Source organism: Saimiri boliviensis, chromosome 2 (genome assembly GCF_048565385.1).
Source record: "Saimiri boliviensis isolate mSaiBol1 chromosome 2, mSaiBol1.pri, whole genome shotgun sequence".
Taxonomy (NCBI): Eukaryota; Metazoa; Chordata; class Mammalia; order Primates; family Cebidae; genus Saimiri; species Saimiri boliviensis.
The window spans coordinates 158801976-158826796 of record NC_133450.1 but is presented as its reverse complement, the minus strand read 5'-3'; the positions used below and the strand labels follow the sequence as shown (position 1 = coordinate 158826796).

Below are 24821 nucleotides of genomic sequence, written 5' to 3'. Positions count from 1 at the left end.
GCATTGCCCAAGATCTTCCATCTGTGCGAGTTTTCTGAGGTGTATCTGTCATTACAATAATCTTATTATAACTATAAATGTTATTCTATTTAACCCAATAGAAAAGATGAAGGACACATATTAGGTTCTACATAAATTACTCTAATTTCTCTCCCAAACTTGTGGGAAATACATGTTATCAGGCCTATTTCAAGTTAGGCTGACCAAGCTGCTGGTCATCAGGTGAGCTCATTAGAGATCTGCATTGGTATAGTTTGCAAAGGCCAGCCTCCACAGCTTTCCTTGGTAAAGGATCCAATTAAGAAAAAAATTAATTACTGTGACAGTTAAAATGGGACCACACTGGACTGATGTGCATGCTGGTCAAAGTGCTGACACAGGCCACCAAGAACTACTGTCCCCTAAGGTTCCAGGCCATGGCCACAACATAAACTCTTACCCTTAAATCTGAACAAGCCTGACTTACTGGATACTTCACTGAATCAGAAGAGAGAAATATCCATCCATGACTTTATAGTTTTAATAACAGAGAAGGAAGAACACTATTAGTCATCTGTAACTGGAGATTTAAAAAACCAAACACAAACTTAAATACCACATTGGTTTTACATGTAGTTTCTAAAATGGAGTTTGGAGTTGATGGTCCACAGTCTACATCATGTCCACGTCTTGATCTATGGGTAAGGGTTCTACTCACCATTAGAAAGCATGGACTTTACCACACTCTAGGGTCAGCTGAGTCAGTGGCATTACAAAAAGCCACACTAAAAGCTGGTGGCAGCAAGGCCATCAGGCCTGCTTCTTTCCCAGACACTTTCTGATAAAGTGAGAGGCCACACAGAGAAGGGAGCATCAAGATGAAGCCATTCAGATTGCTTCTGCTGCTATCTATTCTCCCCCATCCCTCAGCAATCCCCTTTCTCCAGAAAATAGTTGACACATAATTCCAGACCTGTGGCCAAGAGGGAAGGTAAAGGAAAGAAAAGCATCAGGAGCTACCATTTCTGTAGGACCTGCTGTGCCAAGCAGGGTATTAATGGCTTATATACGTGATCTTTACAATAACCCCACAGGTAGGCATCATCACCCTCTATGTATGAATGAGGAAAATACCGTTGTTACCAGAATATAAACCAAAGGTTTAGGAGCATCATTGACTTTTCCAAGCCAGAAAGGTCAGCTTTGCCCACAAATCCTTTCCCAACCCCAGCATCTGACGCCACCAGTTTTGTTACTTTGGACTATGAGTCCCACTGTATTTCTAAAACCACTGTCATCTTTCCATTGGGCCTTATAAAGGTCAAAGACTGTATAAAACACACACCACCTCCTTTACTCTCTTTTCCTCTTTTTGCTGACATTAGAATAAACCACAGGTGAAACAGCTGTGGAAAAGGAGACTAGCCAAAATACTTGTTTCAGTAAAACTATGTATAAAATTATACATAGTTTAATTAGAAAAGGATCACCTGGGATATCCCCTTAAGAAGCTGATTTCTTAACCTACAACAGTTAACCCCAGACTCTAATATTTTCATTTTTAGGAGACACAACCTGTAAACCTCAGATGTGAAGTGAAATGATACTATCATTTACACTGAAATGATTCTGTAAAACACAAAAACAAACAAAACCCACTAACAAGTAAAGCAAATTTGGCAAAATATTCACTGTCAACTACAGGCAGCAAAAGTCTATCTCAGTGCTCACTGTACTATTCTTTGATCTTTTCTATAGGCTTAACATTTTCCTAACTCAAGAAAGTGGCTTTAATTCGCTTCTCTAACTTCCTAGTCGCTAAATACACAAGCAAAGCCCAAAACAGGCATCTTCATTACATAGAACATTATTTTTTAAGAACTTATTTTTCTTATTTAGAATTATTTTCTAATTTTTAAAATTTTTATGTTTTAGTAAAGGAACGGCTTTCACTAAACCAAATTTAAATCTGCAATAACAAATTTCTCTGGATGTAAATATGTTGTTTCCACTGATGAACAGAGACACTGACTTACACTTAGATAACAGAAGATTTTAACCCTATTATTTTTATTTACTCAGAGTGGAAGAACCTGTTCAGTTTAATTTTTTGTTGGAACAGAATGCAGATGGAATTTAAAGCCTAAAGTGTTGTGTATTAATAGATAGGTTTTAATTCCCCAAGGCTAGGAACCAGACCCTTAGCTTCCAGCACTAGTCACTGGGATGCTTTCCATGTGAAAGGCACCCAAGAAATGCCTGTTGGTGACAACAATAAGAAGTCAGAAGGAAATTAATTCTGAAACTGTTCTTCCTCTGGCTGTGCAACCTCAGAGCTGGCAGTTTTTACTTCAACTAGAACAGGCATGTGAAAAAGCTGCAGAAACAGACTTCAAAAACACAGATACTTACTTCCCAGAGTTGACTCCTTTCATGTGATCTGTGTAAATATAGATATCAGGTATGAACTTGTTGAGGATACTCCTTGCAGAATCCACAATCCGGTTTGCCATCTGAGGTGACACACGTACGGAGTACCTGCAGCCTCGAGTTAAGGATGTCATTCTGCTTGGACTCCAGGACAGAGGAAAATCAGTTATAAAGCTGGCAAGTATCTGCGGAACTACACTAACAAACGGGGACTTCCAAATATGTTGTTTTCCAACTGTATTTACTAAATTAGTGCCATAATTAATTTTTTTCATCATTATTATAAAAGGTCATGGCGAAAACATCCAAACAATATAGAGTGTGGAAAGCATAAAGCTGGAGTTCCTCAACCCCACGCCTGACTTCCTACCCACTCGGCTTCCCTAGAAATGGTTCCAGTCAATTTTGCAAGGCGTAAAGACTCCTGTCTCTCTGCGGGTCATGATCCTGGCTCCTTTGAAGTACAACACTTAAGAACACTTTCTTTTCTCTGCCCACTCCCACTGCTGTAGCCAGTGAATCTATTTCTTAAGAACCTAAGGCCAGAAAATACACCACATAGGACCTGGATGATCCCAATCCGCTTCCTGGTATGCTGACGGGAGAAGTGGAAACAGTTCAGTGAAAGAACATGGTTGCTGCTATTTATAAATACATAAAAAGCTTCTCCTAATGTACAAAGTCTATTATCTATTATTTAAGAATTAATTACTCCACTTGTGGATGACACAGCCTCCTCACACCTGCTACCTTATGGTCAAAATATTGATCATTAGTACTCCTACAACAGGGCACCTCAGAAAAGAAAGGAGGGAGATATTAGTAATTCAAGTGAAAAGGCTGGTACTTGAGGAAATGGAAATTACTGCCTAAAACTAGACTTTATAACAGAAGCTGGCTTTCTCACCAACCACACATGTCAAAGAAAAAATAAGTACGTATTAAGCACTTCAATGTATAATATATGGTCAAGAGATGGCTATATATTTGGAACTAAAAAACAGAGAAATAACATGTGACCTTCCCACTACCCTGATACAAACTCTACGTGACAAGTCCAACAGGTAAAACAAGGTGTGTGATCTGCCCATTCCAGCCCAACTGTTCAAGAACTGTTGTCAATAACATATTTAATTTTCATTTGAGCTGCAGAAACAAAATGCTCAGAGATGATACAAGACCTGACCTAGCATCTAGCTCCCGTTTTGACCCATCATGAACATTATACTAAAAGGCCATTACACTAAAAGCATTTCCTCATGCTGGTGACAGTCTCCCGGTGGCTACTGATCCTTCCTCCCAGATCTTGTCAGAGCCCCCAGCCTGCTCAGTGTGTCCATCCTCAGCTCTGCACCATCAACTCCTTCCACCCATCCAAATTGTCCAAATTCCTCAACCTGGGCTGTTCTGCCCCACTCTCCCAGCCCTGAGGTCCCAATCTCTCTTCTGAAAACCCTCCAGCTGGCACCAAGTGTGGGCTCCACTTGAACTTACCATACATCTCTCTTCCCATACACACATTTTGTTCTTGCTCTTCAACAAGACTGCAAGCTCTATAAGGGCAAGGGCTTTACTTCTAAAATCTCTCACAATTCTCTAATACACTACTTTTGTACTCAGATATGCTCAACAAATATTTGACTTGACTCAAAGGACAAACCAAAATGAGGAAAGAGCAAAGAGGGATTTTTCAATACACACAGAGCCCAGTTACATCATCATCTCTTCAGTCCAGAATGTACTTTCGACCACAGACAGCTTAAACAAACAGTCCTGGGTCTCATACCCTTTGGACCAAGTGGGGGCTATTCTTCTGAGGTCTGAGGTTGCCCACTCTCCCCAGGAAAGCACAAGCTATATCACCATCCTAACACATAATCCTACAGAGCTCATGGCTCCCAAAGTTCTTTCACATTCATATCACCTTACATTATGCTCACAGTAACCCAGTGGTATGAGGCACGGTTCCAAGTTCTAGGACTTACATTAAAGACAACTAAGACACAAAACTAAGACACTTGCTCAAAATTAACCAGATCTAACTCCCAAAAAGCATCTTCCTTCTCTCACCCATTCCGAGATACAGAAGCACAACGGGTCACTTAACAGTACAAATTCAGGGATAACAGAACCTTATATTAGAACTCAAGCAGTGAAATGAAGAAGGCAAAGAACTTTAAAACCAGATACATCAAGTTGCTTAGAACCAGCTGGCTTGGCATGGATGTCCTACCAAGGAATGGCTAACAGCCCCCGAGTTCTAGAATTAGTTTATCTCTTTTCAAGTCCCAGCTCCAGCAAGTTGCATCATTCCAGGTCAATTGTGCTAACTTCTCTGTGCCATCATTTCCTAATTAGTAAAAGAAGGATAATTATATTTTCCTCACAGAGTTGAGAGACACAAATGAAATAAAATGCATGTAAAGCTCTTAATGCCTGGTGTGTAGCAGGAGCCCAGCAAATGTCAGCTATTGCTTTTCTTATTAATCATCCAAGATTCAAATCCCAAGCAGAGGTTCTTATTCTTTTAGGAATCAGAGAACTCTCTGAGAATCTGATGAAAGCTATGGACTCCCTCCCGAGACACATATATATACTCACACTTGCAGAAAAACTTTCAGGTTTGTGAACCTCCTAAAGCCTATTTACGAAAACCATAGTAAGAACCAATACCAATGTACAAGTCCATGGCTACAGTCCATATGGGACTCCCACTCTTACCCTCCCCCAATGTTCCATATCAGAGAAAGCTAAGAGGGTGTGTGTGCGCATGTGCACGTGTATGTGTGTGTTACAGTAGGTGGAGATAGAGAAAGATAGCTTGATTCTCAAAGTACCATCCCTATAGTCAAGGAAAAGAAACTAGATTATCCCACAGATTCCAACTTACCCCCTTTACTGCCAGTGTTTTCACTTAATTCTCGTGTACCAAATCGTGAGCTCCTAGGACAGCACTGCAAAACTAAAACAGAATGTTCCTTTCTCTTATGCCTCACATCAGGCAGGGGTGAGACTCAATGTGGGTGGCATTAAATAAAAAGTAACTACTGTCTAGTCACAGCTACTGGCAGAAACCAACACCGCTCCCTCTGGGCCCTGGCTGGTAGGTCATCATGCAGAACGCAGGAGGGAAAAGATGCACTTTGGAAGTAACTCAGTTAAAACCACAAATGCACACAAAAAAGTGAGGCCAGTTCTCCCAGTTCGAGCCCTCCTATGGGAAATACAACCTCCAAAGTTAGTCCAGCAGTCAATCAGCCTTGCAAGGGAAAAAACCACGAAACCAACTCAAGGCCTTTTCCAAAGGCAGCTCTTTTTTCCCAGGCTGCAAACTAGCCAAGAAGGCGATCTCCATTCAAACCCACATTCCTTTGAGGTATTTGTGAAATGAGCAGCTTCTGCAGACCAGTGGCCGAAATGTTTGGTTTACAGACAGGGATCTGAGCAAGGGCACTGTGTCAACTCTACTGGGGAGCTGGGAGGAGGCCTCTACCAGTCAGAGATATACTGGGGACGATTTATGTGTCCTATCCCCTGCCTCCAGAGAGGGAGGAACTTGGGACCTCACGAGTGCCTTCCTGGATCAGGTTCTACATAGGGACAGTTCCAAGAACATTAGAGGGAGAAGCCAGGGAGGAACAAAGTTACACCCAAGGTACTCGGGCACCGCAGCTCTTTTAGCTTTTATGTTCTCCCCTGTAAAACCCTTCCCCGTTTCCCGGCAAGATCATTAAAGGACATGAGCCATTTGCATACCCAGAGAGAACAGGGGGGACCCCGCTGTGATGAAACCCATGTTGTTAGGACAAGACTGTGTCAAAACAGAGCACACTGCCAGAAATCACATTTCCAGACTACAGAGACTGAATTCCAAATAAAGTTCACTGCCGTCAATACAGAATTAAGGAAACACATCTCAACTAAGGAGGAAAAAAAAAACAACCACCCCCTCCAGACAAACCTGAAATACCCCTGAAAGTGTATTCCTATACACTTATTGGAGTGTATTGGAAAGCGGATTCCCATACACTTATTATTTTCAAGATTAATGTCTAACTTCAACATTTTTGGCAATGGTGAAAAGCAAAAGACAATTCAATGGCCATCAGCAGGGTTTGACTTCGGGTTCTATATATGGTGGAATACAATGTACCTGTTGAGAATGAGGTCAAGTAGAAAAGGCACATTTGGCTTTAAAAACACACACCTAGTTACACTGCATTTCCATTTCTTTGTAACCTCATTAACCTTATTCCAGCTCCTCTGATTTGGAGAATATTAGAGTTGAACATCACCTTAGGAAGTCGACTGGGCAATTTAACTATACGTCAAGCTGGGGGCTCCTAAAAAAAGAACGATTTCTCCTTTTGCCCACTCTCTCCTGGTATACACAAAGCTTGGTGCTTACATGGTCTGGGGGACAGCCATGCACAGACAGACCATAATCCAGGAAGGCTTTGTTATTATGTATTCCTGTGCTTTTGACGATCTTTAAAAAGAACTTCAGGCAGCAACCCAAGTGAGATCTTCCATCTTAACCAGCACTCTACCCATGGCCCTGCAGCCCACCCTACTCCCTGTCCTTCATCACTTACTGTTCAAGCTATTTGAGGCCTCTGAAAAGACAGTCCAGGTCACACCTCTCTTCCTCCAAGTAAGAGCATCCCCAAACCTTCTGAGAAATACAAAACCTAACCTTAGGCATCTACCCCAACCCTGAGAAGCAGGCCTTCTAGTCTGCTCTCCCTTGTCACACTCCAACCAGGAAAGTCATCCCCATAGCCCATCTAGCTCCATGGCCTCCAACAATGTCCCCACCCAGATCTTGTCAGTACCTAGAATTATACCACTTTTAATATCTGAAATCCCAAAACAACATTCCCTAAACACAATCTCTTCTCCTACGTCATACATATATCTATTTTCACTAGACCTGATCTTTAAACTTGTTAAAGTTTCTAGTCCCTTGACCTGCTTTCTCCAGGCTGGTGAGCCCCTGAGACAATCCTCAGTGAGGAATGCACTTGCCGATGCTCCAGTAGCTACCCTCTACCTGTCCTCCTGTAGAACCCACACACCTTGCCAACCTGCATCCATCCTCGGATGGAATTGGTCCTCTTACATTCTCTAATCCTCCCTCTAGGCTGCCAACTGCCACTGGACACAGTCACATGGGACCTCACAAGTGGTCCTTCGGCCAAGACCCTACTGCTGTTCCACAGCCTTTTTCTTACCTTCAGTTATGATGCCCCACTGTGACAGCACATCTTTACCATCCTTGTCACACTCCCTTATCCTACCCTGCCCATCCCCTACCCTCAATCCTATCCTAACTCAGTAACCACTGAAAACTCACCCCAACTCCCTTCCACTCACCTCCACACAGCTCTACCTGGAGGCACTCTTACCATATGCCTGTGGACTTGAATCCATCCCCCTCTCAAGTAAGAATAAAAAGAACAATGGCAACCATTCACCTGATGCTACTTACACACCAGTGCATCCTACTCTGCAACTACAATTTCATTTTTACCCTTCGTGACAGTCCCTCGCAGCAGTTATAACAGGACCAAAGCTATACAGGCAACCAAGGCTTAGGGCCAAAATGCTTCCACTGCTGAGTGGCACAGCCAGCATCAGCACCCACGTCTTTCTAACTCCAGCACCTACATCTGACTCCAGCACCTGGGCTTTTAATCAGCTCATTACCTTGCTTCACCTACATAAAAAAATCTATAAAAACACTCAAATCCTTACCAACCTTTTTGTAAAAGGGAGGAAAGTATCACCTACTCTCGCTTCATCAAGTTACTGCCTCATCCTTCCTTCTCCTTCTCTTTCCTGTCAAGATTCTGGAAAGAGTGGTCCCTAAAAGGTGCCATTTCCCTCCCCTTCACTCCACAACCCAGAATTAGTCCCTCGGACTCTTGGGCTCCAGCACTCTTCCCCAAGGCATCATAGCAGCCTGTTGCTGAGTCCCTCAGCTTTACCTCACTCCAATGCTGACCTCTCAGGGCCTTTTAAGGTGCCGACCAGGGCTTCTAGGAAGCTATGTTTTGTTTATTCTCCTCTCCATTCTTACTTCCCTCCTTACTTAACTCTTGCTTTCAAGTTTTGGAGACCTCTTCACCCTCTTGTCTTTGCATTCTACTTAGTATGTGATTCCAGCCACCTTCAGCTCTTCACTGGCTCCTGCCTTGTCTTCAGGCCCAATTCAACCATCGAATGCCATGGACCATCCTGAAATCCTGCCACATCTCATTACTTGCCACTTCCCAGAACCACTGTGCGCTGCCACCCTGCTCAGGCCCATTTTTCTGCCTGAAGTACTCCTCCTTTCTTTCTCTACTTTGCAATCCTGTTCTTCAAGGCTCCTTTCTATTGTAAAAAGAAGTGATTAAACGCCTGGACTTCAGAGTCAGACAGACAAGGTTCAAATCTCAGTTCTGCTTATTAGTAGTGTGACATCATTAACGAATTCCTTAAGCTTTTGAAGCCTTGGTTTCCCCATCTGCAAAAATGGATGTAAGTGACCTCGAGAGTCAATCTGAGGCTTAAAAGCATGTAAAGTTGATTATTGGAATAGATGCAAAGTAAGTACTTAATAGTAAATATTGTTCATTATTATTATTCTAGCCTCCCTCGGTCCTCCAGACAAAACTGACCACTGTCTACTCCGGGACCTCCACCTACTACACATATCATTTTGCATTTTATATCAGAACTGTGTGTTTTCATATTTGGCTCCTTCACCAAATGATAATGACCTCTTCTAAGGGAGGAAATGCAGTATATTCATGGCCTCCAAACCAAAGCCTTTTTAGAGAGGATCACATATAACACAGCCATTTGCCTAAATGTTAACTGGGAAAAAAAATGACTCAACCAATCTAGTCATGGTGAGGCAGATAGCAGAACATCCTCACTCAGCCAACAATTACGTTTTCACCGTTAAGCCTTTTCCAAGTTGTAGTCTAAAATGTAAATAACCTCAGGAAGAAGTAAAGCTGTTAGTCATCTTTATCTTAGTGAGGCAAGAAAAAAATAAGAAATCCAAATAAATGGAAAGGATACGCCATTCCTCTGATACGTTTGATTTTTCCTGGATCTGTGAGTTGAATGGGCTTCAAGATCTTCCTTACAGGACATGAGAAAACCACTTCGCCTCCTCCTCCAGGAGGCATTCCCCGTCGCACAATCTGTACAGACAGTGAGAAAGATGAGGCAAGGGAAGGATGCAGCAAAGCAATGGATTACCCTGACACCTCACCCAGGAAGGCTTATACCAGCAGATGCTTCCTTACAAGGCCCAGCTCTTCCATATTCAATCTGTCAGTCCCTTCAAGACCAACAGCAACTTATGTTGGCTCCTAGAGAGTACATGCCCAGCATGTGTCAAAGTCCAAGATGACTACCAAAGTGGCTCTGCCATTCATCTCTATAATCCTGAGCAGGTCATTTCTTTATCCTTAAAATGTGGAGGTGACCTAGTTCATCATCTGAGCCCATTTCTTAATAATCAGAAAACCCTTTTTCTCCTCCCACACAAATAACTGATCTATTAAAACATTGTTAAATAAAAATGAAGTCATTTCCCCTGTTTAAAACACGAATGTAAAAGGCAGAGATGCTAAACAGTTTATCTCACTGTAATGATATTAATTCAATAACATACAGATGCTTAAACTACTTCGACTAAATTTTGGAAATACTGAATATTCTCAGGGACATCCAAGTTGGGAACCCTTGAATCTAAATTATATCCAGATCATTTAGATCAGAGAGCCAATATGGCCCAAATCTGTTCTCCACTGCTTATTAGCTGAGGGACATGGGCAGAGCTGTCATGAGAGAAAAGGAGTTAGTATTTGTAAACTTCTTAGAACAGCCCCCACCGCAAAATAAGTGCAACATAACTATTGGCTACTATTGTTATCACTAAAGGGTCCCTTTCAGTTCAAAGTCTATAATGTTTACTTCATGAGCCCTCTGAGTCTTCTGATAAATGGTGACTTCAAATGTGACACACATACACTGAGTCACATAACGCTTCCAATGAGTCAGTGGAAAAATGTTTTCCACAGAAACATAAGGCCAACAGTTCATACATTCTTACCTTCAGTTCAAATGATTCACCATCAATCCCAAACTGTTTCAACAAAGGGAGTGCTGTTGCCTTAAGAACATCAACCTATGAAATTATTTTAGAAAAAAAAAAAAAGTTTAAAAGAAGAGTCAAAGAAACAAGTGAGGCTTAGCAACCAGGCAGATGACGCAGTGCAGTAAACAGAAAGGATACTGGCTTAGAACTGAGCGAGCAGGCTGGCTCTGCCTGAGGAAGACTGCAATTTCACAGGCCACTGAGCTTCTCTCAGCACCGCTTTCCTCATGTATGGCAGGGAGACCTACACCTACCTTACAGTCATCGTGAACATCAGAGGCATCATGCAAAAAGCATGGAGAGACGGACTCTTGTAGAAAACAAATGGAGAAACCTACTCATTCTTGTAGGTATAAACACTACAGAAGAAAACCACCTTTTTCATTAGCATTTGTCCAGTATGGTTATCTAATGTTTAGAGCTGGTAGAACTCCAAAATGACTATTCAGCAGCTCACCTAAGAGTACCAATGATGAGCACCACACAGGCAGCTAAAGGGAAGGTGATGATTTTACATGGGAGCTGGGGAGTGGGGGTGATGATAGTTGCTTCAAACTACATGAAGCAACACAAACTAAAAACTGCAATTACGATGACATCCACGGTTAATGGCAAGAGTTTGCCACGTGTTACTGTTATCTCCTTCTGCATTCAGACTCCTAGGAAGTCTGGGTTCTTTCTGATCCATTTGTGCATTCCTGATAAGAGTATAAAGATGACATTCAAATCACGTGCTGTTATCTAACAAGTCAGCAAATGTTGCCTCAACTGCTACTTGGGAAAGGAAATTTACTCCCTTACTTGTTCCCTTCTTGGACCTGCCAGTTGGCTTGGAGGGCGGGCACCACACAGAGGGTGTAGGAAAAGCCCTAGTCCTGGTCCCAGCTCTGCTTCTAATTAGTTATGTGGCCTCAGACAAGAAAATCACAACTGTCTGAATTTCCTTATCTCTAAGGCAAGGGGCTCAAGCCCAGCTATCTCCAAGGTGTAACCAACTCTAACAGGCTGAGATCCAACTAAATACTGTGATATCAGAAAATTGCCAGAGGTAGGAATGACCTGTGAGGTCTAAGAACATGCTTAGAATGGATCAGGTGGGCAGGGGAAACTAGGAAAGCCATTAAAGATTAGCTAACTTTAATTAAATATTAAAGTTACAACCTGAGCAACATAGTGAGACCTCATCTCTACTAAAAAAGTAGCCGGCCGTAGTGGTGCACACCTCTGGTCCTAGCTACTTGAGAGGCTGACATGGGAGGATGGCTTGAGCCCAGGAGTTTGAGGTTCAGTGGGCTATGATCATGCCACTGCACTCCAGCCTGGGAAAGAGAGTGAGACCCTATCTCTAAAAATAAAAAATAAAGCTAAGCACACTCAAAAACTTAATATATGCATTTGGGATTGCCAGATGAAGAAGAATGCAATCTAGGCTTAAGGGCAACTGGTGAGAAAGCCAAGTCAGATTCTAAAAAAGTAGGGGAGGCAATGCTGCAATTACTCTGGGCAGCCGCCAGCTCTCCTGAGGAAAAGAAAGGTGAAAAAACACAGCATTCCTTCTGCCTCATTTTTCCTATACCTTGAGTCACAAAGGGTAAAGCCAAATTTACTTAGTTCAGCCAGAAGCACAAGGGTAATTCCAGGTGTAGTCCTGTCCCCTTATCACTCTCCATATGACATGGAGGACAGGCAACTTGGTGCAGTGAGACAAGGCTGGAAAAGCAGATGAGAGCTTGGGACCTACTCTTCCTCTCACTGTCTGTGAGACCCTAGACAGTTCCCTGTTTCCCAGGCCTCGGTTTCCTCCTGTGTAAAAGGAGAGGCTGGGCTGAACACTCTACAGTCTCCTGCAGCTTTGCACATTCTAGTTTTAGCAGAGTGATGGTGGCCTGCAAGTTCTGCTTAAGGGAAACTGACCAGTCCACTCTGCAGTCAGAAACAAAAGGCAAAAATCTCACCTAAGTGGCACCTTAGGGCACAGGCATTACCATTACAGTGTAGCCAATCAATCCAAAGGTAAAAATGTAATTAACCTGTGTTTAAAAAGGGAAGAAGAAGCCTGCTCTCCAGTTACCTTGTCTGAAGCACCCACCTCACTGGGTTGGTAGAAGAATTAAACAAATATGGATACACACATACATAAACATGTACACCTAGAACAATGCTCAGTACTTGGTAGACATTACCGTACTTCTTTTCCCTCTTTAAGAGGGAACTAGCAAAGAATGGAATCTTCACCCGCCATTGGAGTAGCTTGTTGGCACCAATAAATACATACTGGGAGCTCTGGTGGCACACCACTAACATTCAGGAGACTTCCTAGAACTTTTCTCCTCTTTAAAATTTCTCCCCACTTTCTATTCTCTTGCCTCAAAACAATGTCTTCTTCCTCTTCATAAGGCTTATTCTATCACCTCTGTTTTCAATCCTTATCCCCTCTGGACTTCACCAAGGACCCTCAGCTCATTTAATTCTTCTCTTTTCCATTACAGCTTCTCCTCAACCTATAAGCAAACTCAGGTTTCCCCTAGTCTAAAAAAAATTCCCAACCTCAGCTCTTAAAAACTTTTGAAGCAATCTCCTAACTTTCCAATAGCACTAGTTCCTACTCGTTCCTAGTCTCTTCCTGTCCTTACACTCCAACGACATTGTTCTTTCAAAGGTCAATGAAATGTCTCACTGCTTAATCTGACTCAACTCCTGCAAAGACTGACTGTGTAGATTATCCCTGCTTCTTACAACTTGATTCCTGCTTCGCTTCTCCAAACACTTGTATCTCCATAGTCACTCTGTCTCTAGCTCCTCTTCTCCCACTCACGCCTTAAACAGGCATTTCTCCTTCTTCCATTCTTAGTCCTTTGGACTATGGGGCAAAAACTAATGCCCATAGAGAGCAGAAAGGAAGCTTAAAGGAATAATGAGGTCAGTGGTGACCTGGGTCCAGCTGGAGAGCTCACGCCTTATCCAAAAAAGGCAGCTGTTACTCACCTCCAACTGATGGCTGTCATGGAGGAACCACCACTCAGTACTGTCACACTGACCTATCATAATGTAAAATCTGGAGTTTCGAACATGAACAACCAGTTCAGATACATAAGCACACCAACAACAACAACCACCACCACCACCACCACCACCACCACACTGTACATGTCAAAAAAAAAAAAAACCATGTGAAAGACAAATTCAGCCAAACTCACCAGTGTTCATCCTCAGCCTGATCGATCTCATACTCCTAGAGGCTTAAGTATCAGTAGGTAACATTCTCATGACCTGTCTCCAAAACTCCAGACAATAATTTCAAACTGCCAACTGGAAATCCTTATATGGTTAGGCTGCCAACATCCCAGGGAACAGAACCAAAATCGAAAGCCATTATCCTACTGCAATTTTCCTCTTCCCTTTGTCAAATGGGAATAATCTTTATGATCATTATCCTTTACGGCAACCAGGACAGAAATCATGGAGTCATCTATGACCCCTTCCTCTCACTCTGCCTCCAATCAGTTACCGTATCTGCCCCTTCCTTTCTCCCTCCATCTCCATAATGCCCAAGCTAGTCTAGCACTTCTCCATTCATCTTTCACTCAACCTCCAGAATTACCTTCCGAAAACCCAGACTGACTCTGATTTTCTCTCCTGTAGAAACCCTCTCTGACACTCAGTACTTTGTTTCTACCTCTGTCAGAGCCTAAGGGTATTCATCCATGTAATCTCCAAAATGGGTTTCCAGCTGTCTACCCAATGAGAGTAGGAGTTTGTTAAGGACAGAATCACTCATTTCATCCTTGTATGCAGAGTAGATGCAGACATGAACTAATGAGAAAACCACACAGAAAAGAAGCAGTTAGAAATGAAGGAGCCATGGGATGAGCTGAAGAAGTCACCCTTTATTCAGGATTTAGTATATTTATTTTACCCTGGCCTGGAGCCAGATACCAACCAAGGTCATTTCAGTTACGCAGCTGGCAAAAGCAGTTAGTCCTACAGCAGATGAAAATAGATTTTTGGGTACCATTTCTGAGAAATTCATCAACTGACCTTTGTCTGTTACCATATAACATTTTTAAATATCACCAGTGAGAAAAGCTTGTAAGATAATTAGCAAGTATCAAAAAAAAAAAAAAAAAAAAAAAAACAAAACTGATACACACAGTGCTGTACACTTCAGGGCCTTTTCCCACTTTTGAGGCACCTACCCCTCTTTCAACCTAAATGTATTTATGCCTCTTCTCGCACTTTTATCCAAAGAACTCATTTCCTATAGTCTTCTAGAATGCAAAAAGAAAAACACTTAATGAAATATTCTAAACAGCTTAGGCAACATTCCTTTATAGCTTAAGAATTTCAGACCTTGTACTATACTCAGTATCCCAGGGAAACGAGTTTACGCAGCTGAATTTCCAAGAATTGAAGAATAAGTTTGCATTGCCTAAGAACATATTAACACTTACACCCTCGTAGGTATCTTGACGAATAGCAGCAGTCTACTCTGGGGAGCACAGCATTACCTCATTGGTCCTCCCTGAGTAGAAAAGCTACATAATTCACATTCTGCCTCAGAAGCTACCCAGTCACTGGTCTTGGCCTATGTCTGTAATGGTAAAGGCAAGCATACCACCTCAGTCAGGACTTTTCATCATGGCCATCAGCTTTAAGACATTGTCTCTGAACAGCAGAGCATCCAAAGCAGAGAATCCATCCCTACCTACAAAGGAGGGGGTCCTGGACAGGACTTCTCTAGACTTCTCTAATCTCTCTCCCTCTCTCTTTCTCTCTCCATCCTAGAATGGCACTAAGACAGTTGTGGTTTCTCTCTGTCTCTCTGTCTCTCTCTCTCTCTGTGTGTGTGTGTGTGTGTGTGTGTGTGTGTGTGTGTGTGCGTGTGCTCTCTCTCCCTCTCTCTCTCTCTTTCTCTCCATCCTAGAATGGCACTAAGACACTTGTGGTGATCACAATGAAAAGTTTTGCTTAATATGAAACCATTCTCCCCATACCTGCAAAAAAATTAGCATGTTTAATAAAAAGCTTGCTCTGGCATGGCCCTTGGTGAAAAAAATAAAAATAAAAAGCTTGCTGATACCAACAAACTACCAAAGCTCACACATTTCTTTCCTGAATTTATGCCCTTTTTTTAAATCTGCAAACTCTTCTCAGAAGACAAAAGACCCTGAGTTTATGTTGAAACCTGAGTTAAGTCAAGATTATGCTGTGGCAATGCCAAGGAGATATAATCTCCTGCCCAAAATTTTGATCGGCTGCCCTCCAATCTCAGCTACCACATGACCTTAGAAAAACTCCACTGTCACATACAAGAAACAACAGAACTATAGTTCATGTCAGCCATGATGAGACTGAGAGCATCTGCTTTGAAGATCCTTAGATTACAATGAAAGGCACTTTGATAACTGTTAACAATCGTCCTGAATTTGATGACCCCATGTTTTGGTTCATCTGCCTCCTGGAGTGATTAACCTCCAAATCTCAAGGTAAATAACAAAGGAAACATACATTTGAAATAAAACTGAGCTTGATAAGGAACACTTTTCTCACAAGCTGGGTTGTGACAAGAGACAAAACAAAAACAAACCCATGGTTTGTTCTCAATACTCACTGAAGGGTCAACCTGATCATTGGTCACTCCTCGTAGAACTACCTTTAATGGGTGCTTCATAAATGGAGCCAAGCAAAGAAGACTCTCCAGGTAATAGCCAATGCCACGAAGGACACTACAGTCATGTTCCACAGATCCACCATACAGGAGGCCAGGCTGATAATATAAGGTTGTTCCTTAAACCAAAAGAAAAAGAGCCACATTCAGCAGGAAAAAAAATAAAATGTCACAAAGGTAATGAAGGCAGTGAGTTCCAAGGGGAAAGTCCGGCAAGGGCATCCAAGAATGCTTGAAATGCCATCACTATGAGCACACACTTCACTCCAAAAGCTGACTCACTGCTGTCAAGCCCCTGTAACAATAACAAACTGTGAATGTAATTTAATAATCAGTAATAAATCAAACCCCTCCCTAAGCCATCTGAGTTGCCAAAGTCATGGCAGGGCACAGAGGAGAGATCCTAATAAGCACCCTAGTCTCCCAACAGCACAATCTCAGACTATGCTGATCAGAGAGGGGAATTACAAATGATGTGATTAAATTATCACACCAGCAACCAGCATCCTCTAGGGCTCTTGAAGTGAGATTTCCCATATACCTCACTCACCAAACATGATGTCAAGAAAAGGCAAGTACTTTATGGCATTCAATGCCATTAATAGTAGCTCTTTTAATTTAATACTGATACATGAAAATGTCTAATAGCATTTTACGGCTTTAGTGGAAACTACTATCTTTATTCACTTTTCACATACGCATATCATTCAAAAAGCTTTGTTTGGAGACAGGGTCTTGCTCTATTACCCAAGCTGGAGTACAGTGGCATGATCACGGCTTGCTGCAGCTCCACCTCCAGAGCCCAAGCAATCATTCCACCTAAGCTTCCAGAATAGCTGGAACCACAGGCATGTGCCACCATGCCCAGCTAATTTTTATTTTATTTTTTTAGAGAAAGGGTCTCACTATGTTGTCCAGTATAGTCTTGAACTCTTGCTCACGTGATCCTCCCAGCTCAGCCTCCCAAAGTGCAGGGAACACAGGCATATGCCACAACACTTGGCCTATTTATTTATTTATTGATGGAGAAAGGGTTTCACCAGTTGCCCAGGCTAGTCTTGAACTCCAAGACTCAAGTGATCCTTCCACCTCAGCCTCCCAAAGTGCTGGATTATAGGGATGAGCCACCATGCCCAACTATCCAAAAAGCTTCTTACTAGATTTACATATGAATGTAAAAAACTGTAAATGATTTAGGGGGACATAAATGGTTGAACAAGGTATTTCTGCTGCACAAAATCTTCTGCAATGCCCTCTGGTACAATTTACTGTAAATAAATTTAACATTAGAGGAAGGAGAAATGCTTAGTCACTCAAATGGGAAAAAGTTCTTGGGAATTCCATAAAATAAATTTAGTTTTTACCATATTAAACACTAAAACCCAAACAATCATGAAATCAGGATCATATTCTGATTAAAGTAATAAACACTTCTCAAATGGATCCTAAGTCAGTTATTCTAAATAGTCTAAATAGTAAGGGCCACAAAACCACCTTTAGATCAAAAAGCCAAAAAAGGGCCAGGTGCGGTGGTTCATGCCTGTAACCCCAGCACTTTGGGAGGCTGAGGTGGGCAGATCACAAGGTCAGGAGATCAAGACCATCCTGGCCAACATGGTGAAACCCCGTCTCTACTAAAAATACAAAAAAATTAGCTGGGTGTGGTGGTGCATGCCTGTAATCCCAGCTACGCAGGAGGCTGAGGCAGGAGAATCGCTTGAACACAGGAGGTGGAGACTGCAGTGAGCCAAGATTGTGCCACTGCACTTCAGCCTGGTGACAGATCGAGACTGTCTTTAAAAAAAAAAAAAAAAAAGCCAAAAAAGACTATATATTCACTAAATCTTTCAAATCCATACGTTTATTTATACAAATTAGCCAAATGAGAAACTGACCAGATCATCCAAATGAAGGCTTTTACTACTCCAATGGGGAAAATTAAAAGGACGCTGAGTCGGAGCAAAATCATGTAAATGTCTTATACCTCAATCTATACTGAAGATATGACTAAAAAACCATAGAATTGGGCCGAGTGCGGTGACTCACGCCTGTTAATTCCAGCACTTAGGAAGGCCAAGGCGGGTGGATCACCTGACGTCAGGGGTTCGAGACCAGCTTGGCCAACATGACGAAATGTCATCTCTACTAAAAAATACAAAAAAAATTAGCCAGGCATGGTGGCAGGCACCTGTAATCCCAACTACTGAGGAGGCTGAGGCAGAAGATCTCTTGAATCCAGGAGACAGAAGTTGCAATGAGCCAAGATCATGCCACTACACTCTAGCCTGGGTGACAGAGCAAGACTCTATCAAACACACACACACACACACACACGCAAACACACACACACACACACACATACAAACACAGAAGAACAGAATTATCTGTCTTCTGGATCACCAATAAAAGTAACTGAAAAAACCTCCAGCAATTTCAAAGCAAACAGCTAAAGGAAATTAAGGGACTCATAGCTGGCAAAAAACATGTGAATACCTCATTCCTGAAACCTGTTCTTCATAAGGTATGGCTAAATGCAGCTATAGACCAGAACACCTCAGGTCTCTTGCCTTAAGAGAGCCAAAGTAGGGAAAAGGTCAGAGATTCCTTTGTGGAATGTGTGTGAAAAGGTAGAGTGTTAATGGAGTCAGCCAAAGGATGTTTGCCACAGTCTTCCACACAATGTAGACACAATTTCTAACAGAAAAAATAAAAGCTAGAAGCAACCTAAATGTTTATCAATGGGGAGCAGTTAAATAAATTATTATGCATCCATACATTGGAATACTATACTACAACCCACAGAAACATTGAGGAAGACTTGCATGTGCTGGCAGGGAAAGTTCTCTGAGACATTTGTGCTAGAAAAAAAAAATGCTGGCTGAAGAACAGTAAGACGAGCATGACCCTGTTGATGGTCTGAATTATGTAAATGTCCACGTCACAGCGGCTACCCCTGGAGTGGGAATGGAAGAAGAAAGAGGTGAAGGGACAGTCACATATTTTGCATAAACTTGTGTAAATTTATCTTCACAAACAAAACTTTAAAATAAAATAGAATTCAGCATATAAATTACCTCACAGAGTTGGTTGAAATAATTTAATGTAAAAATATAAGTAAATGAACTTTAGAAAGTTTAATGTAAACATTATGTATAAAATAAAAGAGGAGACACTTGCTTACTGGATCTGAAATGTTCAGTTTTCTAACTTCCTTACATCAAATGTATGCCCCTGAAATTGGGAGACTTCATATACATCTCTGGAAAATCATATCACAGACAGGTAACTGGGTCTTTCCATCTGAACACGGTATTTTTTTAAATTATCTAGAATAATATGCTTTTATTGTAATCTATATTCACAGCTTCATCATGTAACTCTGAAGTTATATGATGAGCTCCTCATATGAGTCCATCCAAAATTTCAATTTAATGATTATTCATGTAACATAAAGTGATTAGTAAAGTTTTAAACACAATTTTTATAGCATTATGGATAAGCAGAAACTGACTAGAAAAAAAAAGAAAAGAAAAAACGAGTGAGAAACAGGAATGCTTTAGTACATGAAGATGCTTTCAGGAACAGAAAAGGAGCTTACCTGTTTGGTTTATTTCAATTCGAGAACCATTCGTTATTTTGTCCAACAGCCTTATGAAGCTAGCTTCAAAATCTGTGAAGAAAAAAAAGTCTGTGAAGAAAGGAGAAGATAGACTGGCCTCATGTCAGGTCGACATTTCCAGAGCCTGATCCAGGAACTGTGGTACACAGGTTACTTCCTGCATTACACCTGGCTTTCCTAAAGGACTGGGTAGGTTCATGGGTTGAGGAACTAAGGCAGTTGAAAAGCACTGACTGCTACATACACATTCAGTAGAACTTAGAAACAATTCAGCTTTCACAATGCACAAAAAAAAAATAGCAGCTCTACCAGCAATCTAATGAGATATTAATTTTGGTAGCATAAAACTCAAGACCTATTCTTCTGAACTCAGGAGGGCATGCCAAATAACAAAACAGAAAGTAGGGAACAGTTTTAAAGTCAAATTCTTCCCCGCTCCAGAATGCCTGGAAAGAAAGACTAAATTAAGGACCACCTGTCAGTCTCAGAGAAAGTAGGAGATCACTATCTCTGCCATTCAGCAAAGTATCCCTACCTTTTCCCTTCCTCTACCATCTTACTGATTTATACCTATCTAACTAGTTCAGTTTTTTTAATTTCATTAAAAGGGTGTTTGAATGTTCAGTATTACTGCTGCCTTTTTATAATGCATGAGAAAAGACTGAAAAAAAAAAAAGGCCAAATGTTAACAAATGTTTTTTACTTAATGACTGTATTTTATATAAATATTTTATTAAATATTTACTTATTTTTAAGAGACCGGGTCTCACTTTGTTGCCCAAACTGGAGTGCAATGGCATGATCACAGCTCACTGTAACCTGGAACTCCTGCCCTCAAAGGAGTCTCCTGCCTCAGCCTCCCAAGTAGCTGGGATTACAGGTGTGCACCACCACACCCAGCTAATTTCTTCATTTTTGTAGAGATGGGGTTTCATTATATTGACCAGGCTGGTCTTGAACTCCTGGCCTCAAGCAATCCTCCCACTTTAGCCTCCCAAAGTGCTAGGATTACAGTCATGGGCCACCACGCCTGGGCAAAAGCTGGTCATTCTTTAAAAGAGAAAGAGAGGGGGATGGGAGAAAAGAAAGGGAAAGGAAGAAAGAATAGATTTTAAATGTAAGATTATGGGAGGCATCCCCTCAGCTAATCTTACACACAGACACAGACACACACACACACCCCTTAGTTTTAACTTCCTGCCCATGAACAAGGGCAGAAAGACTAACTCTTCTGCCACTGAAGGCATTGTGACTGCCCGAAACTTTTAGGCAATGCTCACTCCTGTAATAAACCAGCAGAGTTTATGGACACAGAGTCCAGTAATCACCTAACTAATCCCAAAGGGTGAGTGGACTGACTAAGCAATTCCCATCCACCTAGTCTGTTACCCCTAACACTTGTCGTAATAGATTCTGCAATTTGTACAAAGAGCGTTGGGCTAGAAATCAGAGAAACTACATTAAATCCTCAAACAAATAACAATGGTTAGTAACAGCTGCTGTGTGTTGAATGCTTACTTTATACCAGATATTCTTTCATTTAATCCTCATGTCCCTGAGGCACTGTCATTCCCGTTTGCTATGGTTTCAATGTTCCCTCCAAAACTCATGTTGAAACTAATTGTCATTGTGACTCTATTAAGAGATGGAACCATTAAAAGGTGATTAAGCCACAGGGCTCTGCCCTCATGAACAGATTAATGCCCATTACACAGTAATGGGTTTATTAATACAACACAAGAGTGGGCTGTTATGAGTCCAGGCGAGGGTGCAGAGATATGTATCTGTATTCCCAGCCACTCAGGAGGCTGAGGTGGGAGAATCACTTGTGACCAGGAATTGAAAGCCAGCCTGGACAACATAGCAAGATACTCATCTCTGGAGAAAAATAAGAGTCCAGCTCTCAGTCACTCTCTCTCTCACTTTCTTGCCCTTCCACTCTCTATCATGGGAAACTGCAGCAAGAAGGTCCTTGCCAGAACTAGCATCTTGATATTGGATTTCCTGGCTTCCAGAATTGTGATAAATTTTTTTTTTATAAATTACCCAGTCTGTGCCTGTGACATTTTTATAGCAACACAAAATGGATTAAGATGCCATTTTACAGAAGACTAAGATTCAAGAATGCCAACTAGATTGCCCTAGTCAAATGACACTGAGACCCAAGAATGCCAAATGGACTGCCCTGATCATATAACCAGCAAGTAGCAAAGCCAGGATTTGAGCCCAAGTCTGTCCTTCTCCAAAGTCCATGCTCTCAATCTTTGTTTTAAGAAATGAGGTCTCACTATGTTGCCCAGGTTGGTTTCAAACTCCTGGCCTCAAGTGATACTCCTGCCTCAACCTCACAAACGCTTGGGATTACAGGCATAAGTTACTGCATACAACCTAAAGGTTCCAAACTGAGCACACCATGACACTAGTTGGCCTCTGTTCAGTTTAATTCCTTGTAGCCAACTTCTTCCTCTAGAAAATCATGGTACCTTCGACTACAGGCAGTGAGTGACCTCTTGAAGGATCTTAGAGTTAATTTAATGGATCCCTAATCAACATTTAAAAAAAAACAAAATTAGAGCTGAATAAATTGTTTTACATATATGTATATGTGTAATAGGTTGTGATGTCAATAGCATCACTGGAGTTTGAAAGTATCTGAACGATGGAACTGAACTAGAAATTATTCCTATGGTCTTTTTCTATAGAACCTGATTTTAACATTCTTTACAAATCAGGCACAATCTCTACCACAATGTACTTTCTAGTTCGGTTTTTAGAAAATGTAAGGTACTCTGCAGAAAAAAAGAAAGCCCTTGAATTGTTCAAACTTTCTAGATGTCTAAATGGGAGAGAGGAACAAGTATCTGCAAATAATGCCGAAGATTAAACCCCACAGATTTTACAAATTAGAACAGAAAAAAGGAAGAAACCATGACGTTACTTTTTAGGTATTGTTTGCTTTTTGCAATCCACAGGAACTCACACACACAAACGAAACCAGAAATGCCCACCAGAACAAGAGTGGAAGGAGAATAGGCATAAAGAGAACTCCAAGCACGATCATCCCTGCTCACAGACAGGTGGCTTCAGAAGCAGCACTTCAAAGAACCAGACTCAAAGCTAGTTCCGGAGCCCTGGCAACACTGAAGGTAAGACTCCATCACCTGGTCCAAGAAAGAGCTCAAGTGCCTAAACTTTACTAGGCCAACCTGTGTAGAATTCCTTGCCCATTCACCTCTCAGACACCCTTTCTGACTCCTCTTCTTCAAGACTGCTCCTCGGGCTACAAAATGTCAGGTATCTAAAAACATTAGGGGAAAAGCTCCAAAAACAAGCATAATTTTACTACCCTGTTTATGAATACATAATTAGATTATAAAACTACAAAGAGAAAGTCAATGCTGTAATGGTCAGGATAGCAGCTACCACTAAGGGAGTGAAGGAGCTGCGAAAGGTTAAAAGGTGATGTCGGCAAAGTTAATTTCTTTATGTGGATGGAGGTCACACAGATGTTCATTTTACGATCTCTTACGCACAACTTTTATATCTTATGCATTTTATTTGTACAAATTTAGTGGGTACAAGCACAGTTTTGTTACATGGATATATTGAGTATGGTAAAGTTGGTGTTTTTAATGTACTATTACCAGATAGTGCACATTGAACCCATCAAGTAATTTCTCATACCCCTACCTTTCCAACTCTCCAGTGTCTATTATTCCACACTCTTATGTCCACATGCACACACTATTTGCTTCCCTTATGCACTTTTATGTTCTTACATTTCACGTTTTAAACAAAATTTTCACTCTTGGGACCATCAATCTCAGGATTACTTAAGTATCACTTCCTATGTCTTATCCCCATGCTTTTTATCCCTGGAATAAGTGAGACCATCATTTCTGTGAAGTGTCTGTCTGTATGTCCTGTAAGACAGTGGCACTCATCAGTCTTGACCCCATCCCTCACTAAAAAAGGCAAAAGCCTATCTCAAACAAGAGGAGTGGGAGAATAATACAATTTAAAAATCACTTTAAAAACAAAGAGCAATTTTCCATAAACAGTTTCAATTCATGCCCGTAATCCCAGCATTTTGGGAGGCCAAGGTGGGTGGATCACCTGAGGTCACAATTTCAAGACTAGACTGGCTAACATGGTGAAACCTCTACTAAAAATACAAAATTAGCTGGGTGTGGTGGTGTATACCTGTAATCCCAGCTACATGGGAGGCTGAGGCAAGAAAATCACTTGAACGGAGGAGGCACAGATTGCAGTCTGCCAAGATCATGCCATTGCACTCCAGCCTGGGCAAAAACAGTGAAACTCTGTCTCTTTAAAAAAAAAAAAAAAAATTCTAACTCAAAAGTCTACAAATACCAGGCTGGTTAAGTAAGTTATAGCATATCTATATATCAGAATACTCTGTAGCTTTATAATTAATGAGGATGTTATTACATACTGATACAAGTCATTGCTAACATATACTGAGTGAAAAGAAGATGCAGATGACCATTTCTGTGGAAAAAGAACAAGTGTACACATATGTATATATATTTGCTTATTTATGAAAAAGAAAAAGCCTGAAAAAAAAAAACAAAAACAAAAACAATAAACTAGTAATGTTCTTTGCTTCAACGAGTCTCTAAACCAGCAGTCTCCAACCTTTTGGAACCAGGAACCAGTTTTTGTAGATCAGATCAGTGACGGGACTGGATTCTCACAGGACCGTGAACTCTGTTGTGAATTACACACGCAGGGGATCAAGGCTAGTGGCTCCTTATGAGAATCTAATGCCTCATGATCTGAGGTGGAACAGTTTCCTCCTGAAACCATTCCCCCAACCCTGCCCTGTCCAGGGTTGAGGACCCCTGCTCTGTAAAGCCTTTTATTCCCTTTGAATTTTGTGTCATGTGCGTATTTCTTAAAATACATAAAATTTATATTTAAAGAAAACACAAAGGTGCTGC

General features: G+C 41.4%; 1 protein-coding gene across 3 annotated transcripts in view; it reads right to left on the bottom strand.

Annotated features, from left to right (window-relative positions):
- The window catches only part of RCL1 (RNA terminal phosphate cyclase like 1), a 60102-nt gene that overhangs the window by 17517 nt on the left and 17764 nt on the right, over positions 1–24821 (bottom strand). For 2 of the 3 annotated variants that reach the window (XM_074394774.1, XM_003935669.4), the window contains exons 2-6: positions 19837–19908; positions 16182–16357; positions 10526–10600; positions 9484–9608; positions 2392–2517 (exon numbers count right to left, since the gene is read on the bottom strand). In XM_074394774.1, coding sequence (XP_074250875.1) covers positions 2392–2517; positions 9484–9608; positions 10526–10600; positions 16182–16357; positions 19837–19908 — 574 coding nt within the window. The other variant, XM_010346184.3, reaches the window with a different exon arrangement.